The sequence below is a fragment of the Eleginops maclovinus genome, chromosome 1 (genome assembly GCF_036324505.1).
Source record: "Eleginops maclovinus isolate JMC-PN-2008 ecotype Puerto Natales chromosome 1, JC_Emac_rtc_rv5, whole genome shotgun sequence".
Classification (NCBI taxonomy): Eukaryota; Metazoa; Chordata; class Actinopteri; order Perciformes; family Eleginopidae; genus Eleginops; species Eleginops maclovinus.
Genome location: NC_086349.1, coordinates 20,187,902 through 20,209,900, shown reverse-complemented (window position 1 = coordinate 20,209,900; position 21,999 = coordinate 20,187,902). Strand labels below are relative to the sequence as shown.

General features: G+C 41.8%; 1 protein-coding gene and 1 non-coding gene across 16 annotated transcripts; both read left to right on the top strand.

The window, feature by feature from the left end:
* The first annotated feature begins 1,173 nt into the window (after nucleotides 1-1,173).
* On the top strand, nucleotides 1,174-17,952 carry LOC134861417 (MYND-type zinc finger-containing chromatin reader ZMYND8-like). 15 transcript variants are annotated; one of them, XM_063878723.1, is made up of 23 exons: nucleotides 1,175-1,336; nucleotides 2,685-2,923; nucleotides 3,016-3,249; nucleotides 8,097-8,170; nucleotides 8,764-8,927; nucleotides 10,329-10,550; nucleotides 10,998-11,111; nucleotides 11,371-11,463; nucleotides 11,599-11,686; nucleotides 11,746-11,819; nucleotides 11,932-12,009; nucleotides 12,103-12,218; nucleotides 12,359-12,834; nucleotides 13,137-13,253; nucleotides 13,376-13,537; nucleotides 13,702-14,199; nucleotides 14,779-15,237; nucleotides 15,348-15,487; nucleotides 15,584-15,664; nucleotides 15,751-15,829; nucleotides 15,948-16,187; nucleotides 16,615-16,643; nucleotides 16,731-17,952. In XM_063878723.1, exons 3-23 carry the CDS (start codon nucleotides 3,236-3,238, stop codon nucleotides 16,782-16,784), a joined length of 3,372 nt encoding a protein of 1,123 aa, XP_063734793.1. In that variant the 5' UTR covers nucleotides 1,175-1,336; nucleotides 2,685-2,923; nucleotides 3,016-3,235; the 3' UTR covers nucleotides 16,785-17,952. The 15 variants fall into 15 exon arrangements, with proteins under 15 accessions (XP_063734712.1, XP_063734793.1, XP_063734799.1 ...); XM_063878642.1 differs by having other exon boundaries at nucleotides 1,174-1,336; nucleotides 16,615-17,952; XM_063878729.1 differs by lacking the exon at nucleotides 16,615-16,643 and having other exon boundaries at nucleotides 1,176-1,336; nucleotides 14,893-15,237.
* On the top strand, nucleotides 1,854-1,926 carry trnak-cuu (transfer RNA lysine (anticodon CUU)). Its single transcript has one exon. It is a non-coding gene; the product is annotated as a tRNA-Lys (tRNA).
* Nucleotides 17,953-21,999: the final 4,047 nt, after the last annotated feature.

The following is a 21,999-nucleotide window of genomic DNA, read 5'->3' as shown; positions in this document are numbered from 1 at the left end:
TTATGGACAGTTTTTAATTTATTCTTATCTAAAAACAGAGGGATTTCCAATGTATTTTATTTTGAAACTGTACATCAGAATGTCCTGATATTCTCTGAGGTGGTCTGATACCACCCAGGAGTGAAATTAGTCTTTGAATAAGGACAGAATGTCATGTTAATTTTGGAGTGACTTTCCATGATGGCCTTTTATCAACACCAATTGAATTAGTGACCAGGTGGAAATGGAAAGTTCAATTTTATGATAAGACATGTCTTCATAAATGTATCCTTACATTTTAAATTTGAGAAAGTATTCACTCAGTTAAAATGTGGTAGTAGATTATTATTGATTTTATTATTCATGAAATATTTCTTAATTTAAGATCCAGTGTGAGTTTCTTGCCTTTGTTATTGACAAGTAAGAGTTAACGCTTTTATTTTGAAGGTAGTTTTTACAGGCCTCTACCGTAATGCATAGGATATACAGGCACCGCTGTCATAACACGTACATTTCACTGATAGACTTTTATGGGAGAAATAAACACATTTGAAAGAAAAAGGAGGAGAAATGAATGAAGATCTCCGATGTAGGGAATAGGAAAGCCAAATATTTATGAAACGATGTTGAAAGAAAAGCTGCAGACAACAAGTGCAGTGACTTTTCTGAAAGAGTTTGCCTATTGACATTTGAAGTAACAATGTATACAGTTATAGCAGTCTAAACAACTATTAATACAATCATGCATGATAGTCTTTCAGCAACTTTCTATATAAAAAATGTTTAGAATGAAATATTTTTTTTAATGAAATTACGATTTTATACGATAAGTTTTATTAACCTTGCTAAAGTGGGAATTAAACTCAAGTTTAGGCTATCAAATCACTCAGTGGTGTTTACTAAAATCACAAAGCATTTAGTGCATTTATTTATAGCAGTTGTTATTTTATGTTGTTATTTGGTGCTTTATAGTTAAAGTTTTATTATTATTATTATTATTATTATTATTATTATTATTATCTATTCCAATAATATAATATATATTATAGGGAAAAAAAACTTAAAGGATCTAATGTGCATAGCAAGCACCTTTGATATGTTAAATGCATATTGCTGATAATAGGTCTGCACTTTTTCCGCATGCAACACAGGAGATACTGGGGATCGAACCGCCGTCTCAAATTTAAAGCTCAAGATTTTACATTGGAGATGGTTTGTTTCCATTGTGTGTGTTTGTAGAGCTCCCGTTTTTAAGCCAATTATAGGTGCTTCAGTCTTTTGATTGTTACTTATACGTGTTACCTCTGATTTAACGGGAATTGTTGGAGAAGTGACGGAGAAAACTGACAACAGTCAGGTAAATAACGTTCACATGGCGTTGATGATACAACTTAGTTACTGCGTACGGCTAATGCTAGCTAGCGTTTTAGCTGTCGTCACTTAATCAAATTAACCGTGAGTCGAAGTTTCTTTGAAGTTGTAAGGGTTGTCTTTCTTGTTGTAACACACGAATGTCAGTCATTTTGTGGTTTAAGTAACTACTAACATTTGAGCAGTTTAATGTCATTGTAAAACTCACTCCATAGCTTTATTTATTAGCTAATAATTTGCAGCCTAATGTTATGTAAAACATGCATCCACGTGAGCTTAATTTTGAAACACGTTTGGTTCTCTGCCGCTAGAGGTCAGTATGAGACAGGACCGGAATAGCGACACATAAGCTAACCTTCTTCTTTTAAACCAGCAGGCTGAAATATGATGAAACTTCACAAAACGTATTTTGCCATGTGAATGTAATATCATTATATATCTATATGTCATCTATTGTAAACAGTTTTACTTCAAACACTGATGCGTTTGTTGAACTTTCTACAGCCCGGCTAGCTCAGTCGGTAGAGCATGAGACTCTTAATCTCAGGGTCGTGGGTTCGAGCCCCACGTTGGGCGCACATCTTTTTCACTCTCTGTCACAAATTAGTACATCGTACTCAATTACATCTTACAAACTTATCTTTAAACCACCGCTCAGATTTGCAGAGATAAGAAGGCATATAGTAGAAGATAATACTACACTGTAATAGCTGATAAATTATGTTATTATGTCGAGACTAAGTCAATTTAAGAAGCAATGGATCCTTTTTGTTATAGACAGACGTCCTTTTTATTTGCATTTAGGAAAACACCTTTCAGTGTAATGCATTCCAGTACAACAATATCAGCCCTACTGCCATACTAGTATTGAGTCAACAATTGTTTCAGTGAAACATTTATAGCAGGGTTATTATGTAGGATTTAATTACATCCTATTTTACTAATTGTGTATTTTATCACTGTTGCTGAATCTCAATGGACAAAAAAAACAAACAAAAAACAGGTGCATTATTCAGTGGTGTTTAATTATTAATGATCAATGTTACAGCACAGACGTTAAATAGGAAACCCTTAAGCACACTTACTATACCAAGCTGCTCTGGTGTATAATTGAAATTGTTGCATTCCTTTTCTTGGAGGAAGGGATACATATTTATGTCATTATAAAGGCCTATTATCCCTTCTAGTAACACCAGTAATGTTTGCCATAAGAAAAAAGACATGGCTTCCATATACCTATTTTCTCTGTACTCTAAAAAAAAACATAATCAAAAGTGTTTTCACTACAAATTCTCATTTTATCTGCCTGATTTTCTTATTCTTTGTTTTTGCAGATTGTATGTCAGAATAGGTGAGGAGCAACAGCCTCTCTTTTCTCTTGTAACAGCCAAGAGGGAGGGAGGAGTTTAAACAAAGGCCCTCTCCACATAAAAAATGGAGGCTTGTGCAGAGAAGCCATGGTGTCCTGCTTCACAGCATACATGCTGCCATTTCTTCTTCTAAAGCCTTCAAATAAGACGACTACCGCCAGGGTCTACACTGGGAAGCTTCAAAACAGTGTTACACAGGGTTTGTATGTCAAAATGCTTATATTAATCATGTTATTTTGTGGTTTTAGGCCTAGCTCTATGCTTATTTTTCTTCCCCTGTCTCTGACACTCACAGTGCTGCCCCTGCCTGCACTGAACAAAGATAATTACTCAGGAAACATTTCGGCCAATCAGAGGCGGCCTTGTATCCTGCCTGTGAGGAAGGCGACCAGTCAGGATCTGGCTAACAACACCGGGGCCTGATCGCCTTGCCTGAAGAACGGAGCCTTCCCCGGCTGAGGGCTGAGAGTGTCCTCCATGTTTTATAAGTGTTGACATAACAGTGTCAGGCAGCCATGCATCCACAGAGGTAAGCTCTGTCTTTTTATCTTAACTCTCTGATAACAACATGGCTTCCTTCTTGTCGTTGTGGTGACTGTTGCTTTCTCATGATGAATGTGCACACCTTAAAAATCAGTTTAATGTGCAGCAGCAGCAGCAGGAGGAGGAGGAGGAGCTGGGGTGGATTGGAGGCCTCGGCAGGCCTCTGTGCTCCACAGAGCTGAGGGTGGGGGGTTGGGTAACGACTCTCACCCTTGCTCTCTCTCTGTGTCTCAGGGTCACATGGGTGCCCCAGACAACCAGGCTGCCATACAGGAGGCAGAGTGGACCATGGCAAATCCTTTTCCTTTTTACATAATGCAAAAGAGAGTTAGATTTAAAAATGGCACCCACATCTCCCTCTCTGTTGTGGCAGTCTGTGTTGTAGCCTGGCAGAGAAAGAATGGGGGATGGGCAGTGGAGGGCGAGGGGTGGGGGGGGTATTATGTACCCTTTGTAAGTGAATTGGCTCTGTGCTCTTCTTGTGTGTCATGCCAGGCCGGGGAAAAGACGTGGGGGGCAACAGATGTGCTTGTTAGGAAGACACAGAGTGCAGAGCGTATCTTAGTACTGGTTTTCAGTTTTGATATTACACAAGTAAAAAAGAAACTGAATGACTTGCTACACATTAAAGGAAACTGTACTGGGCATATAGTTTCCACTCTCCATATGTGCCGACAGGAAACATACCTTTTACTAAGGGAGATCTTCCAGTCGGATCTATAAGAAATAATGCTAGGACTCAGGTTTCTTCTATTTTAAAGCTACAGGCCCTGAGTTTACAGCTGTGGGTTTCGTCCTCTCTACAACACTATTGTGAAACTGCTTCCTCCACTCTCTGATACTCAGAAAGACAGGGGCCATTTTGTGTTTGGCTTTCCTCTAGTGCTCTCTTCACAGACCAGACAGCAGGGACAGGGAAACAACACAAGACTAAACAGGTTTTTACTGACGTGTGTGTATGTGTCTGTGTGTGTATGTGTTGCAATATTTTCCCCTCTTGGTACTCTGTGTTCTTTCTGCTTCACATAAACAAGTAATGTGATACATACAGATATAAAGGGAGACGCTTGTCTTTAAAGATATTTAAGGAAATATACAGAAAGACAAGGTGCATGAGTAAACATGTCACTGCTTGTTGCCCTGATATATTTTTCAGAGCACTGTACATACATTGTGTTACATAATGTAGCACCAATTTAGCAGTCTCAACTGCGTGGGGGGAAACAAAGGACATTTTCTTTCTCTGGTGGCATGACACAAGACGTGTTTCATCTACACGACACATGGAAAATAGTAACAAAACAATCTATGCTCCCTCTCTCTGTAAACCCAGAAGTTAACTTCCACTATTAAATATAAATGAGTCACTCCCATAGACTGCACTTCTGTCTTACTGTTACTCCATAGTGCTTGGTTCAGCCTGTTTATATAAAAGCTACATCGATAGTTGGAAATGTCAGCAATGTGTAACGTCGTGTTGTTTGGACAGATAGGGTGGGCCTCCTTGTGAGTCAACAAAGCAGCTAAACAGGACGGAAGAGGTTGAATTGTAGAGTTGTGCATGACAACCACAAATACAATATCCCCAAAAAAATCATTCTTTCCAATCCCCTCTGTTTTATTCTGTCATAGTCACGAAGGGCAAACTAAAGTGCAGTGAATAAAAAACGTCTTATGCAGGGGGAAATCTCTGCATTGCAGCAAACATGCTTTTTAAGAGGAAGAGGGGAGCCTGCACACTGATCCATGTGGCACAGCGCAGCCGACCAATAATGTTCCACCCTGTCGGCCCTCCAGCCAATTGCAGCTGCAGTCGAGGTTAAAGATTGACAATTCAGAGGGAGAGCAGCAGGGAGAGCAAGGGCCTTCTGGAAAATTCCACAGCCATCTTTGATTCACCCTGTACAGGCTAATATAAAATCCAGGTCAAATCTTTCTTTAATACACGATGTTGTGTGCATTATTGTAGTATAGTTTTGTGTTGATCCATTGTTTAACATTGTGAAGGACTCGTGCTAAAACAGGTTGTGTGGTTGACATAATTGTACTTAATGTTAAATAGGATCTTATTCATTTTGCTTTAGTTATGTTGATTTCAGGAGAAGCTAAACTATGCATTTCTTAATTTTTCTGCATGCGGTTGTTGGTCTTGTGAAAGCTGAATGTCTCTTGTCATTTGACAATCCTAATGACCTCTCTTGGGTTTTTTTTCGTGTAGCACGGGGAGTTGGATGTTTTGTAGTCACTGGTATTAATCCCAAGTGTTTTCAGTGGCAGTTCCAGAGCACAGAGTGCAGTAATGATGTTTGCATCGAGTGGCTCTCCTGGACCGCCATAAAGAGAGGCCATTTGTTCAGATATGTGTCTGTTGATGTGTAAGTACTGCACATTCTTTAAGTATAGAGAAAAGCTATGCCAGGATCGCAGTGTGGCTTCACAGTGATGGTCCCTCTTTCTTCAGAATGAAATCTAATTATTCTATGACAGCAGTATTCAGGGAAGGAGGCAAGCCATGATCGAAGACAAAAAAAAGAGAGATGAGTGCCTCTCATTTTGCTGGATTTTCCCGTGTCTCCCTCTCTGTGTTCCTCCTTATCTGTGTGATCGTCAGTGAAGGTTGGTCTTGACACAGCCGTGTTTTTTGAAATGTTGGACTGTAATCTTCACAGATCTCTGTGGTCCTCCTGCATGGATGTGCCAGTGCCTGAGTATCGGAGTGGGGGATGGGGGAGAGGGGGGAGGGGAGCAAGCTGTGGCCTCCATTTTCTGTGACGAGAGAACCCTGCTCGTCTCTCACAGGAGTGGAATCTAAAAGGCATTGAGTCAGTGTTATTTCCTTTTTGTCCATCAGGTTCTGCTTGCAGAGGGGAGTACTGTATGTTTTCTTGAACCCGCGTCTCCCTGGAATACATCCCAGAATCTGCTGAGGATTTATTTGCCTTGTGTGATGGATCATAGCTCCTAATCTGAAAATGTCTTTTGGATCAGCATACTTTTTCACTGTGGGTCATCCTGTCTTCCTGGTACTTGCAGCATAGCCTTGTTATTAAGTGTGTATGCATGATAGGGTTGTGGCACTTTGTGCAGCCGCTCTCCCCGCTGAAGGCGAGTGCTTTCTCTTTTCAGGGCTGTGGTACACGTAGCAGAGCGGCTTGGCTAACGGTGTCTTATTTTCATGTGGGCCTCGTTTGTTCACTCAGTCCGGAACAGGAAGGCCCCGGAGGGGTTGGGGTTTCACTGTGTGTGTGTGTGTGTGTGTGTGTGTGTGTGTGTGTGTGTGTGTGTGTGTGTGTGTGTGTGTGTGTGTCGGCAGGCTGAAACAAGATACCCATATGCCATATTTGAAAAGAAACTGCTCTTTTCAGGCGAGGCAGGTTATGATGCATTTATTTTTCTTGAGTTTCACTCTGATAAGCTCTCTGTGATGGCCTTACTGAGAGAACAATGAATGCTTTTAGAATAGCCTTGATGATTGTGAATTGTTTACTTTGTCACATTACCTGGTACTTTGACTTGTAGAAAGAGGATGTTTTAATCATTTGTCAAACCTATGTTGTGAAGCAAACATTAAGGATTACTTAAAATAATTAAATGGGTGTAGATGTAAAAGCTGATGTGATCATGTTTAATTTCTCTCTGAGTCGTTAAACCCTTTAGGATATGTGTTGTAACCTCCCTATGCCTCATCAGAGAACTGACATTTGATCAACTTTGTGAGGAATGTCTCTTTAAGAAAGGAGGAGGGGACTTGAACAGCATTCCTTTACTTTCAGAAGAAGAAAAAAGAGGCTTATCCCACAATTGTGGTTGACCTTTGAGTCGTAGCCTGTAAACCCGTCATCCTAGCTGGAAACCAGAGCTGCAGTCAAAGCTATGAACTGGTCAAGTGTGTGACCTGTCAGGGGTCTTTGGGAGTGTTTCTTCTCGGGGCTTTTGAATAAAGGCGACATCCTTGGAACAGGTCCCTCTGTTGCTCTGACAAAGGAGGAGCCAAATACTCAAAAGACTTTTATTTATCGCTAGAACCCCTTTATTCTAACCCCTTTTACCCTGTCCTTGGAGGAAATTAGATGAGAGCGGGATGTTAGACATCGGAAATCAGATGGGGCATCATTTACAAATGTACTGGACAGTGATGCATACATGAATTTGTCTTAGAAAGCTGCTTTTAAATATACTGTACATGCGGTGAAGATCTATGCCAAACATTTTTAGATTTACTTTGTTTGGAGCTTGTGAAGCGAATATCTGGCTGTCTGTCTCCAAGAATGGGCAAAAATTCTCCGGGGTCACCCTGTTGTTACTGAAGGGGCTCAAGAGAACTCTATAGTGTGATTATCATGAGACACTGTCCCTCCATTAGTAAGGACCTATTCCCTCTGACTCGGCTTACTACATTTGTTCTTCTTTCATTTGTTATACAGAAAGCACCGCAAAGATCAGGACCTAATTTAGCTACAATCTATAGCTGCTGAAGGACGTGGGGTCGTATGTGTTGTTGCGAATATTAATTCACGGAGAGGAGCGTTGCCATGGCAATTGTGACAAGTTCTTCCAGTGTAAAAGACGTTTTTGGACTCCTTTTTCACTGATGATATGGAAAGGATTTCAATTTCAAAGCACAATGTCAGAGATGTGCTTAAATTAAGTGAAATAAAAACTAATAACAATGGAAACCTGGAGTAGTCCCCATTGACAGATCCTTTGGGACCTGGGCGCCTTAGGTGCTTTTCCACTTGTTTACTGTTATGCTGATGTGGCTTCTGAACAGCCTTACTGACTTTGTGTTTGCCCCTCTTTCTCTGTTTCTGTGTGCTCTTGTTCGCTGCACAGCAGTCTGGCTGAAGAGGAGATAAAGACAGAGTCTGATGTGGTAGAGGGGATGGATGTGTCCGTACGATCCAAAGGTAAGTCTCCAAAGGCCGAGCACCTCTCATTAAGAGTCAAACATGTTAGGCGTTGTGGTTCCACGATAATGATAATGAAGAGATTATTTACTGTAAGTTATGAGAGCTGTGTAATGCATCTTCGGTCTCCTAGGATTGCAAAAATAATCCTTCATGCCTGGCTGCCTGCCTGTTTAGAATTAGTCAAGTATGAACGCATGGTCTTGTTAGTTCAGAGGGAGCCTTGAGCCATTTGTTACTATAAAGTGGTAATATAATACGTACAAGAGGCATCCTTTGTAATAATTAGATCAGTGAGACTTCTGTCAGCGGTAGATATTAATGTTATCATGATGACACAGTTGTAAAAGCTGAGCACTGCATCTGACCCTTTAATATCTCAGCATTTCCCTGCTTGGCTTTAAGATTGGGGGATGCTGGGAAGGATATATTTTGGTTTAGGATCTTTTCCCCCCATCTTGACTTCTTCTAAGAGTAGCTTTATTACTTTCATGGCAACTGTGTTTTAATCCTCTTAAGTTTCTGTAATGTGCAGTGAACAAAACCAGTCTGTCTCCCATTGTATGATGACTTGATTGTCTTTCTGCTACCAGTCCCTGATCCACCAGGGTTAGCCGAACGTCTCCCAGCACCACAGAAGAGAAAAGTGTCCAGTCCCACACATTCCTCCAATGGACACTCTCCCTCAGACACCTCTCCCAGCCCTCTCAAGAAAAAGAAGAAACCTGGGGCCATTAACAGTGGAAGCAAAGACCAGGTAAGTGCTCCAGTGAACTCATTTCGAGATCTGGTGTGCTCTCAAAGGCTGTGGACGACCCGCTCAACTGGAGGCCTTTCCTTCAGTTAGCAAAAGTAGCTCCAAAAATAACCCAAAACCAATGACTCGTATAAAAGGCACAGTTCAACTATCTTTGGGAACCAGGTATTCCTCTTGTTTTAGTTTCCAATGTTTATAAAACCCCTTCAGTGCAGACAGGATTGTCAGCTGATTGTCACAGCGACCCCACGTGACATTATTTTCAACGCAATGTGATTAAGCCTTTAATGTTCCACCTGACAAAAAAAACACTGCACTTTAGTTTTGCAGGCTGCTGCCTTTCAAAATATAAGAAGAATATTGATTTTGACAGTAGCTTGACTATGTATTTTACTATCCACAATTTTTGCTAATGGAAAAAAAAAAATCTAAAGTTTAGTAGAGCCATGCAGTGGACATTTGGTGAAAGAAAACATGAGTTTGGAGGGGTCTGTATTCCACCCGAGCAATTCCTCAATTTGAAACAGAAATACATATTTTAAAACAAAAACTGAGGACCATATCATAATACATAATCTAAAGCTCAAAGTCTTCCTCCTTTCTTTATCAAAAACACGCTACCCTGCCTGTCAGACCACGTCAGTATTGATTTGTAGCTGTCACATACTATCAGTTTAAAGATAGATTGGTATGGACATAACATGCATGGATGTAACCTGCTGTAACGGTGGAGACGTCTTGTTGTGATAGATGTGCTGTTTAGGTTTGGAGCAGCTCACATTGAATTTGTTTAGATATTTTGCACTTTCTTATAAATACCTCTGGTCATTTATATTCAGTGGTTATGCTGAATTAAGTGTTTTGCATTTTGATGATATATCACTGTGATGCATATTATGTTTTACTTATTGTGGTGCTGAGTGATTCCCTTTTGCCCTCTAGTCCTCTGTTGAACTTGCTTTACATTGAAAGATAATTCTAGGGCTGAACAATCCCTCCCAATTTTAAATTAAATGCAATATGGGTTTTTTCTAATAGCATTAGGTACATTATTTGTTGTGAAATGTGTCAACAAATATTATAAATGTAATATTGTTGTTCACAAATAATATTCAATAGACTAGAGACCTAAGTTGGGTATTTAATAACCAGAATGCAAAGCTCTCATACTCAAGCTCACACCCTTAGACCTGTTTGGTTAGTCTTGAATCAAATGTTCAGATAATGTAACTATTTGCAGTTAGTAAGTCTTTTGTTGTGTTTATTAACTTTGATGCCCTCTATGCTGCTTCCCCTTCTTACCCCACCTTATTGCTGTCTTGTTTTTGTTGCACTGCACCTTTTTTGTGTTCCTGCGTGTTTTTGAAACCTGCCCCCTTGTTTTTCTTACCTGCATTTCAGTCAGAGCTAAGACATGGTCCCTTTTACTATATGAAGCAGCCAGCACTCACCACAGACCCTGTTGATGTTGTACCGCAGGACGGGAGGAATGACTTCTACTGCTGGCTGTGCCACCGCGAGGGCCAGGTGCTCTGCTGTGAGCTCTGCCCCAGGGTGTACCACGCCAAGTGCCTCAAACTACCAGCTGAGCCCGAGGGCGACTGGTTCTGTCCAGAGTGTGAGGTATCTCGCAGAAGACGTGTATGTGTGTGGCTGTACAAAAAACGATTGTGGCAAGGCACAATCCTGCTTGCTCAGTAGATTAAACGGGTGTCAGACTATGTGCCATGAGCATCTTCAGGGACACAAGTACAAATTGGTGAAAAAGCTGCCTTTTGTTTTGGGTGATTCAAAAAACCTACAGACTACTTGGCTGTACATGACACATGGTGTGGCACCCGGCAAGCTTATTGCTCACACTGCAAGTTTGAAAGATTTTAGATATTGGACATTTTAAAATAATATTCAACCGAATTTACTACGCATTTCTTTTCATTTGACCAATCTAAAAAACTTTATACACAAGCTAAATCAAAAGAAAACATGTAAATCAGAACAGTATCCATGTTCTTTGATGATTTCATTATGTATTCTTCGTGTCATTAATAAATAACGTTTCTTTTGTTGCAGAAAATAACAGTTGCTGAATGCATTGAAACCCAGAGCAAGGCGATGACATTACTCACAATAGAGCAACTCTCCTATTTGCTCAAATTCGCACTTCAAAAGATTAAACAGCCTGGGGTAAGACCTGCAAAGATCCATTGTATGCTGCTTTAATAAGCCTCTTATAATCTCCCTTTTTCTAAGAACATGTGTTATATAAAGACCCTGAGGTAGATCTGTGATATTGTTAGATAGAAAGAGAAATGACTTAACTTTAAGTGACATTTATATTCAAACAGAAAAGTCCAGGAGATGCATTCAGAACATGACACATCAAACATTGGTTAACACATCTGTCTCTCTTTTTTTTTTTTTTTAATGTGTCCACGCGGAGCAGACTGAACCTTTCCTGAAGCCTGTGTCTCTGGAACAGCACCCGGATTATGCAGAGTACATTTTCCACGCCATGGACCTGTCAACTTTAGAGAAGGTAACATTTAATTAAATTTGACCTAAAACAAAGCATAGAAACACACTTTGGATTAAGTTCTGTGGCCCCTATTTTATAATGATAATAGTTTTATTTAAAGTTTCTTTAATCTAGTTTTTTTTCTCTTTTTAATAGAATATCAAAAAGAAAATGTATGGCTGCACTGAAGCCTTTCTTGCTGACATGAAATGGATTTTACACAACTGCATCATCTATAATGGAGGTAAGCTAATTACATAACCAACAATCCCTCCGTTCAACAAATTTATAATATAAATTAAGATGGTGACTTTATTCCAGGCAACCACAAATTAACAGCGACTGCTAAAGTCATCATCAAGATCTGTGAACATGAGGTAAGGAGCTTCACTACTTTAATAATAGCAATTATTCCATAAATGTTTCTGCTTTATACATTTAATTGCAAATCTGTTTTCCATTTTATACATTTTTTTCTTTTTTTTTTAGATGAATGAGATCGAGGTGTGTCCAGAGTGCTACCTGTCTTCATGCCAAAAAAGAGACAACTGGTTTTGTGAGCCATGTGTAGGTCCATACATCTTGAGCAGTATATTTACACATTTAAGTTCTGAATTAAGAGATGTCAGGCATTGACTTGTCCTGCTTTGTCCCTGATAGAGTCCACCCCACCCTCTGGTCTGGGCTAAGCTTAAGGGCTTTCCCTTCTGGCCAGCAAAAGCACTTAGAGAAAAGGACGGGCAGGTAGACGCACGTTTCTTTGGGCAACATGACAGGTGAGGGAATCGTCTCTATGTTTTATTTATCTTTCACAGTCTTTAAGCTCTATGTTTCAGAAATGTGAGAATAAATCTAAGCCCAGGTCAGTATCACGGTTATTCTAATGTGCTGAATGTTTTATTGTGCTCATATTCAGGGCCTGGGTACCCATCAACAACTGCTACCTCATGTCCAAAGAGATCCCTTTCTCTGTAAAGAAAACAAAGAGCATTTTCAACAGTGCCATGCAGGAGATGGAAGTCTATGTGGAAAACATTCGCAAGAAATTCGGGGTCTTCAACTATGCACCGTTCCGTACTCCCTACACGCCCAACAACCAGCTACAGATGCTGCTGGACCCCTCCAACCCCGGGGCTGGGACAGTGAAGACAGAGAAACAAGACAAACTCCGCTTCAACTTCGATATCACTGCGTCTCCTAAGATGCACCTCGGCAAGAGTTCCACACCCAGTGGCATGAGCCGGAGGGTCTCAATGATGGACATGCCTCGGTCTCCCATGAGCACCAACTCCTCGGTTCACACAGGGTCGGATGGAGAGCAGGAAATGGAAAAGCACAGCAGGAATCCCGCCTTCCACTACAGCACTGGAGAGGAGTCAATGGACTGCACTGGTAAATACTTGTTAAAGGGACTATAATCTATATATTTTTTTATACAAGCAATGTATCAAATAATTTCAAAACAGCATGATGGTAGCAAGGTATTGCAAATCTAAACTGCTTTTTGGGAAAATAAGAAATGCATTCATCAGGTGGCTAGAAAGGCATTTCAGAATGGATGATGATGTCGCTCCATGACTGCTGGATTTTTAACCAGACAAGTCATGAAAAACAAATTCTAATTTACAATAAGCAACTCTTTGTAATGATTGGAGTGATGGCATTTATAAACAGTTTTACACTTGTATTTCCAGCGTCTCCTGTGTCAGGGAAGATGGGTCCTGCAGGCAGCCCGAAGCCCTTTAACCCCGGACTAGTGCCCAAGCAGGAGAGGACTGCAGGGACAGGCGGCATCCTCAATCTAAACCTGGGTCAGTACCAACAGCAACTGTTATCATGTTGTCATGAAGACTAATATTTAAACACATCATTATTATTATTATTATTGCTCTCATGTTGTCCTAAAACTGAACATTTACCTCTGTCCTTTTAGACCGGGTGAAGGCTGAGATGGATCTGAAAGAGCTGAGTGAGACCGTGCAACAACAACAGCAGCAACATCAGCAACAGCAGGGGGCCTCAGCTTCCCTCCCCACCCCAAAGAGGTCCATCAGGAGCCTGGACAAGACTATTGAGAGTTGCAAAGCACAGCTCGGTACATACAGTGACCTTTGTGATTTTTTTTTTTAGCACAGAACTAAGGGAAACCTTCATGTCTTTATCAAACTTTCTGACTGAGACAGAGCTGAATGCATTTGAACTCTTTCAAGGTTTTACTTTAACTTTTAAATAATCAAGAATATGTGTGTCTCCACACAGGTATAGATGAGATCTCTGAGGATGTGTACAAAGGTGTGGATCACAGCGACTCAGAGGACTCTGAGAAATCTGACTCAAGTGACAGCGAGTATCTCAGCGACGAGGAACACAAGCCAAAGATCTCTGCCCAGGACGACAAGGACAAAGCAGAGAGAAAAAGGCCCAAAGCATGCACTGATGGAGACAGTAAGGAGGGAGTTACAAGGACAGTGGATAAAGCCCCGCCTGAACCCTTGCTCAAAGACAAGCACGGTAACAATGGCTTAACGAGGGACCTCCAGGAGAAGCCCAGAACACCCCAGCCTCTCGCTGACAAACCCAAAGCCCCAGAGGAGGGCAGAGCACCTGCTGCCACATCAGCGGCTGAGCAGGACTCTGATTCTGAAAGAGAGCTGGTGATCGACCTGGGAGACGAACATGGAGGCCGTGACACAAAGAGGGCGAGGAGAGAGCCCGGAGCCAAAACTCTCAAAGAGCCCAATGTTGCCAAGTTGGAAGGTGAGGCCTTTGAGATGGATAGCAATCTTGTCCTCAGGCTAGTGTCTGAAGCTGTTGTTCCTGTTTCCTTATTCATACATTCCATTGATTAGTTTGTCTCTGTGTGTGTGTGTGTGTGTGTGTGTGTGTGTGTGTGTGTGTGTGTGTGTGTGTGTGTGTGTGTGTGTGTGTGTGTGTGTGTGTGTGTGTGTGTGTGTGTGTGTGTGTGTGTGTGTGTGTGTGTGTGTGTGTGTGTGTGTGTGTGTGTGTGTGTGTGTGTGTGTGTGTGTGTGTGTGTGTGTGTGGTAAATCACAATACATATCATATTATGATCCCCCTTTTCTTAAAAATACTCTTTATATATCTTTATATAAATTGTCACATTACAAAACTTGCAGTTTGTGAGATAAAATTGAACCACATGTTGGAGCTACAAAGACTTTATATACAACATTTTTTTAGCCAACTCTTATGAACTCATTACCAAAAAAATCCTGTTCATTGAATAATTTGTCTTCACTAGACTGAAAAATGTGGCTCCACGTCTAGTTCCTCAAATTGCCCACATTTATGGAGAAATATTATTTTCTTTTTCTCAGGTAAACTGTCTTCATCAGCTGCTGCATCTGCTCCATCACGGGAAGCCGTCTCTAACCTAAAAGACTCTTTACAACCGGCTATCACAGCAGCCCTCAACCTTGTTTCCACTGCAGCTTCCGGTCAGCCCAGTGCTGCCACAGCTTCCAGCGGATCCACCAGTGCACCCTCTCCTGCCACCTCGGCCTCCACAACATCGCCAGTACCTGCAGCTGTAAAGAAACAGCGCCCTCTACTGCCTAAAGAGACCGCTCAGGCCGTGCAGAGGGCGGTGGTTTGGAATCCAACCAAGTTCCAGACGTCCTCCCAGAAGTGGCACATGCAGAAGGTTCAGAGGCAGCAGCAGCATGGGGAGCCGGCAGCAGTGCAGTCACCGGCTCAGAGTCCAGGGCAAACACAAAGCCCACAGCAGCTGCAGAACTCCTCAAGTACCCGCTATCAGACCCGACAAGCAGCCAAGGGTATATACAGCAGCATTATTCACTCACCTGAACGTTACGACAAAAAATAATGAGATATAGGAGAATAAAACGATGATTGATTTCCTTTTTTTTACCTCTATTCACTGCAGGGCAAAAAGACGTGCCTCAGAGTGCTTCCTCATCAGCTGCCCAGGTCACAGGGAGCTCCTCTACTTTCAGTTCAGGAGACGTGCAGATCCCTACAGGCTCAGCAGACGTGGCTGCTGACATAGCCAAGTACACAAACAAAGTAATTGGCCTATTTTACTTGCATAAAAATCGAATTACTGCTCTTATACCTTCACTTTAACTAGACTCATATCACATTTTCCCAAAACCTCTGCAGATAATGGACTCAATAAAAGGGACAATGACTGAAATATACAACGATCTTTCCAAAAGCACATCAGGAAACACCATTGCAGAGGTACATTCTGGCGTATAGACCAATGCTTATCTAATATGTCATACAAATACGTGGCAAGTTTTAATCTTTGTTTGTTCTTGCCACAGATCCGGCGGTTAAGGATAGAGATTGAGAAGCTGCAGTGGCTGCATCAACAAGAGTTGTCTGAGATGAAACACAATCTTGGTAAGCTTCCTGATTCTAGCAAGATGTCGTCTCACCTCTGAAAGTTGATTTAACACTGAATCAGTCTTTTCATAAATATTTTATGAATACTGTTTTTTTTTGTCTTTCTTAAATACAGAACTGACGATGGCAGAGATGAGGCAGAGTCTCGAGCAGGAAAGAGAACGTTTAGTGGCTGAGGTGAAAAAGCAGACAGAGTTGGAAAAGCAGCAAGCAGTGGACGAGACCAAAAAGAAACAGTGGTGCGCTAACTGCAGGAAAGAGGCCATCTTCTACTGCTGCTGGAACACCAGTTACTGCGATTACCCCTGCCAGCAAGCACACTGGCCAGAACACATGAAGTCCTGCACACAGTCAGGTAGGCAAGCAAGCACAAATATAAATAAATAGCAGATGTTGAAAATGGATGGTCGAAAAGGGAAGCTTCAGCAACAAACACAATGCAGATGGTGTTAAAGTAAGACAATTGAAATTCGTAAACACAATCAAATCAGAAATATAATTCATATTTATTTTAACCTTTTTAAAAGAAGTTGTAATAATAATAATCAACAAATCTATTTTAAATTTTGATTCTCAGAATTTCACTTCAATGGCCCTCATAGGGTCTTCTAATTCATCTCTGTCATTCTTCCTAAAAACTAATCCCCATGGTCATGTATTCCACAATTCCTATCAGCCTGAGCATCAGTTCAAAGGCCTTTCGAACCTACTGACAAAAGTACAGTGTCCGCTTGCAATAACAAATACAGATAGCTTACCTCGTCATCATTATTTTTTTATAGACAGTCTTGCCACTGACGCAAGCTGTGAGGTAAGAGGCAAATTCTGCAGACAATCAAAAACATATACAGTACATTGTAGATGTTGTCATTTTTATATTTTAATTTTTTTCTTCCAGCCTCAGCTTCACAGCAGGAACCAGAAGCAGAGTCAAACTCAGACCCTACCGTGAAATCATCGGGCCACTCTCCTCCTGCCACACAGACCCTGACCCCAGGAGCAGGATCCATATTGGACAAAAGCAACTCTCCCACATTAATTGATAAGAGCAAGGACAGTGCTGGTGTTACTGTGACCTAACTGCTACACTACAGATACTCTCGCACTTTGCATTAACGCTGTAGGGCTTATTATGTCAGACATATTGTGTCAAACTTGGTGCTTGAAGGCCTCTGTGACAAATCACTTTGATTTTTCCATTCCCATATGTACATCTGCTTGGTAGATTTCTTTTATGTTTGGTTCATCTCTCATTCACAGTTTCCATAAGTCTGTGATCAGGTGGATTCACCATGTGAAAGTAGTCTGTCTTGAGAACTAAAATGTGAGGTGGTTCGTTTTCATACTGTAGTTATGTTATAGCTCTGTTTCCACTTTGTTTCAAGTCTGAACAAGATTGTATCAACCAGCAGAATATTTACACTTCTCAATGCTGATCTTAGTACTTCACAGCTGTTGTATTTCTTTGAATGCTCTCCATATAATGAGACAAAAACAGTTATTGATGGATATTCATTAATCATTGTGCCATCACAGGTATTTTGAGTTATGCAAGTTCAACCTTTGTTCAACTTCTTTTTTTTTTTTTGTCCGCTTCATGTCAGCTAAGATTTTTTGATTAATACAATGGGAAACATTATGTTTGCAACTATGTCCTCTTCACGTCAGCTGGGGCATTTTTGGCTCATACCAATTTTGTATTGTTGTTCCACATTGTATAGAAAACCTACATAAAAATATCTGTGATTTATAAAAAAATAAATAACTAAAACGTGTAAACTGTACAAAGTTTTGTAAGAAAGTACCAGGACAATATTTATAGTGTTATATGTTTTTATAGTATGTTCACACAAATCACATTTCTATGTGTCTAAAAAAAAAGTTATTTGAAAATAAATTACTTGATATGAATGTCAGCTCTGAGCGAAGCCTCTGTTTATAACTGTTTATCCAAAGCTGATCAGGCTGAGTCTATAAGAAGGTGGAAAGATAGAAACTGCATTTGGCTGGATATTATTTCCTGTGAGCATGTCTGTTTTGACCTTGTGTTCGTGTTTACATATTGTACATAAAATAAATGGACTTGTGAAGAAAAAATAAAAGTGCTCTGATCAACCTTACACTGAGCCCCATGGTCATTTAAAACTCTTTGGACAAACATTTCTATACCAAACATTCAATCAAATCAAACATTCACTGATTGACTTTAGATTCAATCATGTGAATAATCAGTTATATTTAATTCAAACATATACTCTCATTGCTGAAGCTGCGGCGGGGAGCTGTGGTCTCAAGGTCTTAGGTGCCTCAAGGGGCGGTAACCCTCGAACCTCCTGGTGGACACCGGTGGTCAGGGAAGCCATCCGACTGAAGAAGGAGGCCTTTCGGGATATGTTATCCCTGGGTAATCCTGACGCAGTTGCAAGGTATAGACAGGCCCGAAGGGCAGCAGCCTCAGCCGTGGCCGAGACAAAGCAGCCGGTGTGGGAGAAGTTCGGAGAAGCCATGGAGAAGGACTTTCGGTCGGCACCAAAGTTGTTCTGGAAAACCGTCCGACACCTCAGGATGGGGAAGCAGGGAACCATCCAAGCTGTGTACAGTAAGGATGGGACGCTGTTGACCTCAACTGATAGTGTGTTAGGGCGGTGGAATGAACACTTTGAGGAACTCCTGAATCCGACAACTCCGCCCTCTAGAGGCGGAGCTGGAGTATGAAGGGGGATCAACTCCAATCTCACGGGGGAAAGTCACTGAGGTAGTTAAACAGCTCCACAGTGGCAAAGCCCCGGGGGTGGATGAGATCCACCCAGAAATGCTGAAGGCTCTGGGTGTTGAGGGACTGTCATGGTTGACACGTCTCATCAACATTGCGTGGAAGTCGGAAACAGTACCAAAGGAGTGGCAGACCGGGGTGGTGGTCCCCCTTTTTAAAAAGGGGGATCAGAGGGTGTGTGCCAATTACAGAGGCATCACATTACTCAGCCTCCCCGGGAACGTTTACTCTAAGGGGCTGGAAAGGAGTGTCCGGCCGATTGTCGAACCTCATATTGCGGAGGAACTATGTGGTTTTCGTCCTGGTCGTGGAACGATGGACCAGCTTTTCACTCTCGCAAGGATCGTGGAGCGGGCCTGGGAGTACGCTCATCCGGTCTACATGTGCTTTGTGGATTTGGAGAAGGCCTATGACCGGGTTCCCAGGGAGATACTGTGGGAGGTGCTGCGGGAGTATGGGGTGAGGGGGACTCTACTCAGGGCCATCCAATCTCTGTACTCCCAAAGCGAGCGCTGTGTCCGGGTCCTCGGTAGCACGTCGGACCGATTTCCGGTGAGGGTTGGCCTCCGCCAGGGCTGCGCTTTGTCACCAAGCTGTGTGTGATATTCATGGACAGGGTTTCGAGGCGTAGTCGTGGGGGGAAGGGGTCTGCAGTTCGGTGGGCTAAGGATTGCACCCCTGCTTTTTGCAGATGATGCAGTCCTAATGGCTTCATCGGTCTGTGACCTTCAGCACTTACTGGATCGGTTCGGGGCCGAGTGTGAAGCGGCTGGATGAGGAGCAGTACCTCCAAATCTGAGGCCCTGGTTCTCAGCAGGAAACCGATGGACTGTCCACTCCAGGTAGGGAATGAAGCCTTACCCCAAGTGAATGAGTTCAAGTATCTCGGGGTCTTGTCCTCGAGTGAGGGAACAATGGAGCGTGAGATGGGCCGGAGAATCGGAGCAGCGGGAGCGGTACTGCAGTCGCTTTACCGCACCATTGTGACGAAAAGAGAGCTGAGCCAGAAGGCAAAGCTCTCAGTCTACCCGGCCATTTTTGTTCCTACCCTCACCTATGGTCATGAAGGATCATGACCGAAAGAACGAGATCGCGGATACAAGCGGCCGAAATGGGATTTCTCCGCAGGGTGGCTGGCATCTCCTTTGGGATAAGGTGAGAAGTTCAGTCATCAGGGAGGGACTCGGAGTAGAACCGCTGTTCCTTCGCGTTGAAAGGAGCCCGTTGAGGTGGTTCGGGCACCTAGTGAGGATGCCACCTGGGCACCTCCCTAGGGAGGTGTTCCAGGTACGTCCAGCTGGAAAGAGACCGAGGGGTAGACCTAGGACCAGGTGGAGGGATTATTTATAGATTATATTATGATTATTATATCTCTGGCCTGGGAACTGGTTGATGTGGCCAGGGAAAGAGACGTTTGGTGCTCTCTACTGGAGCTGTTACCTCCGCGACCCTGACGGAAAAGCGGAAGAGAAGATGGATGGATACTCTATATAACTATAAAAGCAAATGGTCGGATAAAGATTGTATATAGTATATATATATATATATATATATATATATACTATATATATATATACTATATACAATCTTTATCCGACCATTATATATATATATATACAGTGGTATGCAAAAGTTTGGGCACCCCTTAGGAAAACCACTGCATCAGTTTGTCACTTGCTGAGCTTTTGAAGCAGCAACTTCATTTTAACATATGTTATACCTTATGGTAACAGAAACATCTCAGTAGTGAAATAACTTTTATTGGTCAAACAGAAACATGTTTATGTGCATTCAAACAAAAATAGGCATGTGCATAAATTTGGGCACCCCTAAGAAATAATTCCATTAATATTTAGTATTGCCTCCTTTTGCTGCAATAACGGCCTGTAGACGCCTCCTGTAGCCACAGACAAGTCCCTTAAGCCTGGCAGGTGGTATTTTGGCCCATTCTTCCACACAAAACGTCTCCAGTTCAGTCAGGTTTCTTGGCCTCCGTGCATGGACAGCCTTCTTCAAATAAATCCATACATTTTCAATGATGTTAAGGTCTGGGGACTGGGATGGCCATTCCAGAACATTGTACCTGTGCTTCTGCATGAATTCCTTGGTGGATTTTGATCGGTGCTTAGGATCATTGTCCTGCTGAAAAATCCAACCCCGGCGTAGCTTCAACTTTGTGACTGACTCTAGAACATTCTTGTCAAGAATCTCCTGGTACTGTAAGGAATTCATGTGGCCCTCAACTTTAACAAGTTTTCCAGTACCTGTGCTAGCCACACAGCCCCATAACATGATAGATCCTCCACCAAATTTTACAGTGGGCAACAAGTTCTTTTCATTGAATGCAGTGTGTTTTTTTCGCCATGCATACCTGTTCATGTTATGACCAAATAACTCAATCTTGGTCTCATCTGACCACAGTATTTTGTTCCAAAATGCTTCTGGCTTGTCCAGATGTGCTTTTGCATACCTCATGCGACTCTTCTTGTGATTAACACTCAGGAAAGGCTTTTTGCACATCACCCTTCCAATGAGCTCTTCCTGGTGCAAAGTACGCTGGATTGTGGAACGGTGAACAACTACACCATCAGCAGCCAGATGTTGTTGTAGTTCTCTGGAGGTGGTCTGTGGCTTCTCTGTGACCATTTTCACCATCCTTCGCCTGTGCCTTTCCCCTATTTTTGTCGGCCTACCACATCTTTCCTTCACACGGACTGTTCCTGTGGCCTTCCATTTCACAACTACGTTTCTGACTGTGGAGACAGACAGTTTAAACCTGTCAGATAATTTTTTGTACCCTTCTCCTAATTTATAATGTTGGATTATCTTAGCTTTCAGGTCAGTGGAGAGTTGTTTTGAGGTCCCCATCTTGCCACTCCCTAAGAAAGAACCTAGGCCAGGCACAGCCAGCTATTACCTATGTTAAATAGCCTTTTTCATGATTGGTTCCACCTGTCTTTGTAATTGAAGGTCTAATGAGCTAATCAAAGCAATTTTGTGCAGCAACCTGTCAGCTATAAATCCGTACAGGTGTTGAAATGAATGCTATTTATAAGGGTGCCCAAACTTTTGCACATCCCATTTTTTGCATTTTATTTTATTATAATAAAACTATGTAATGCTACCCTAAGAATTTTGGTCTGGAAAACACTAAAACGTCTACATCTTTGTAGGAAAACAAATGTTGTTGCTGTGATCTTCTATTATAAAGGAAAAGCAAATTGTCATGAAATCTCAGAGGGGTGCCCAAACTTTTGCATACCACTGTATATATATATATATATATATATTTTTTTTAAAAGGAATACAAAACATTTTATGGGGGTAAATGAATAGAAAGTAACAAATCAAATGTAAACATATATAATATAAATAATCTAACTGTCGGTATTTA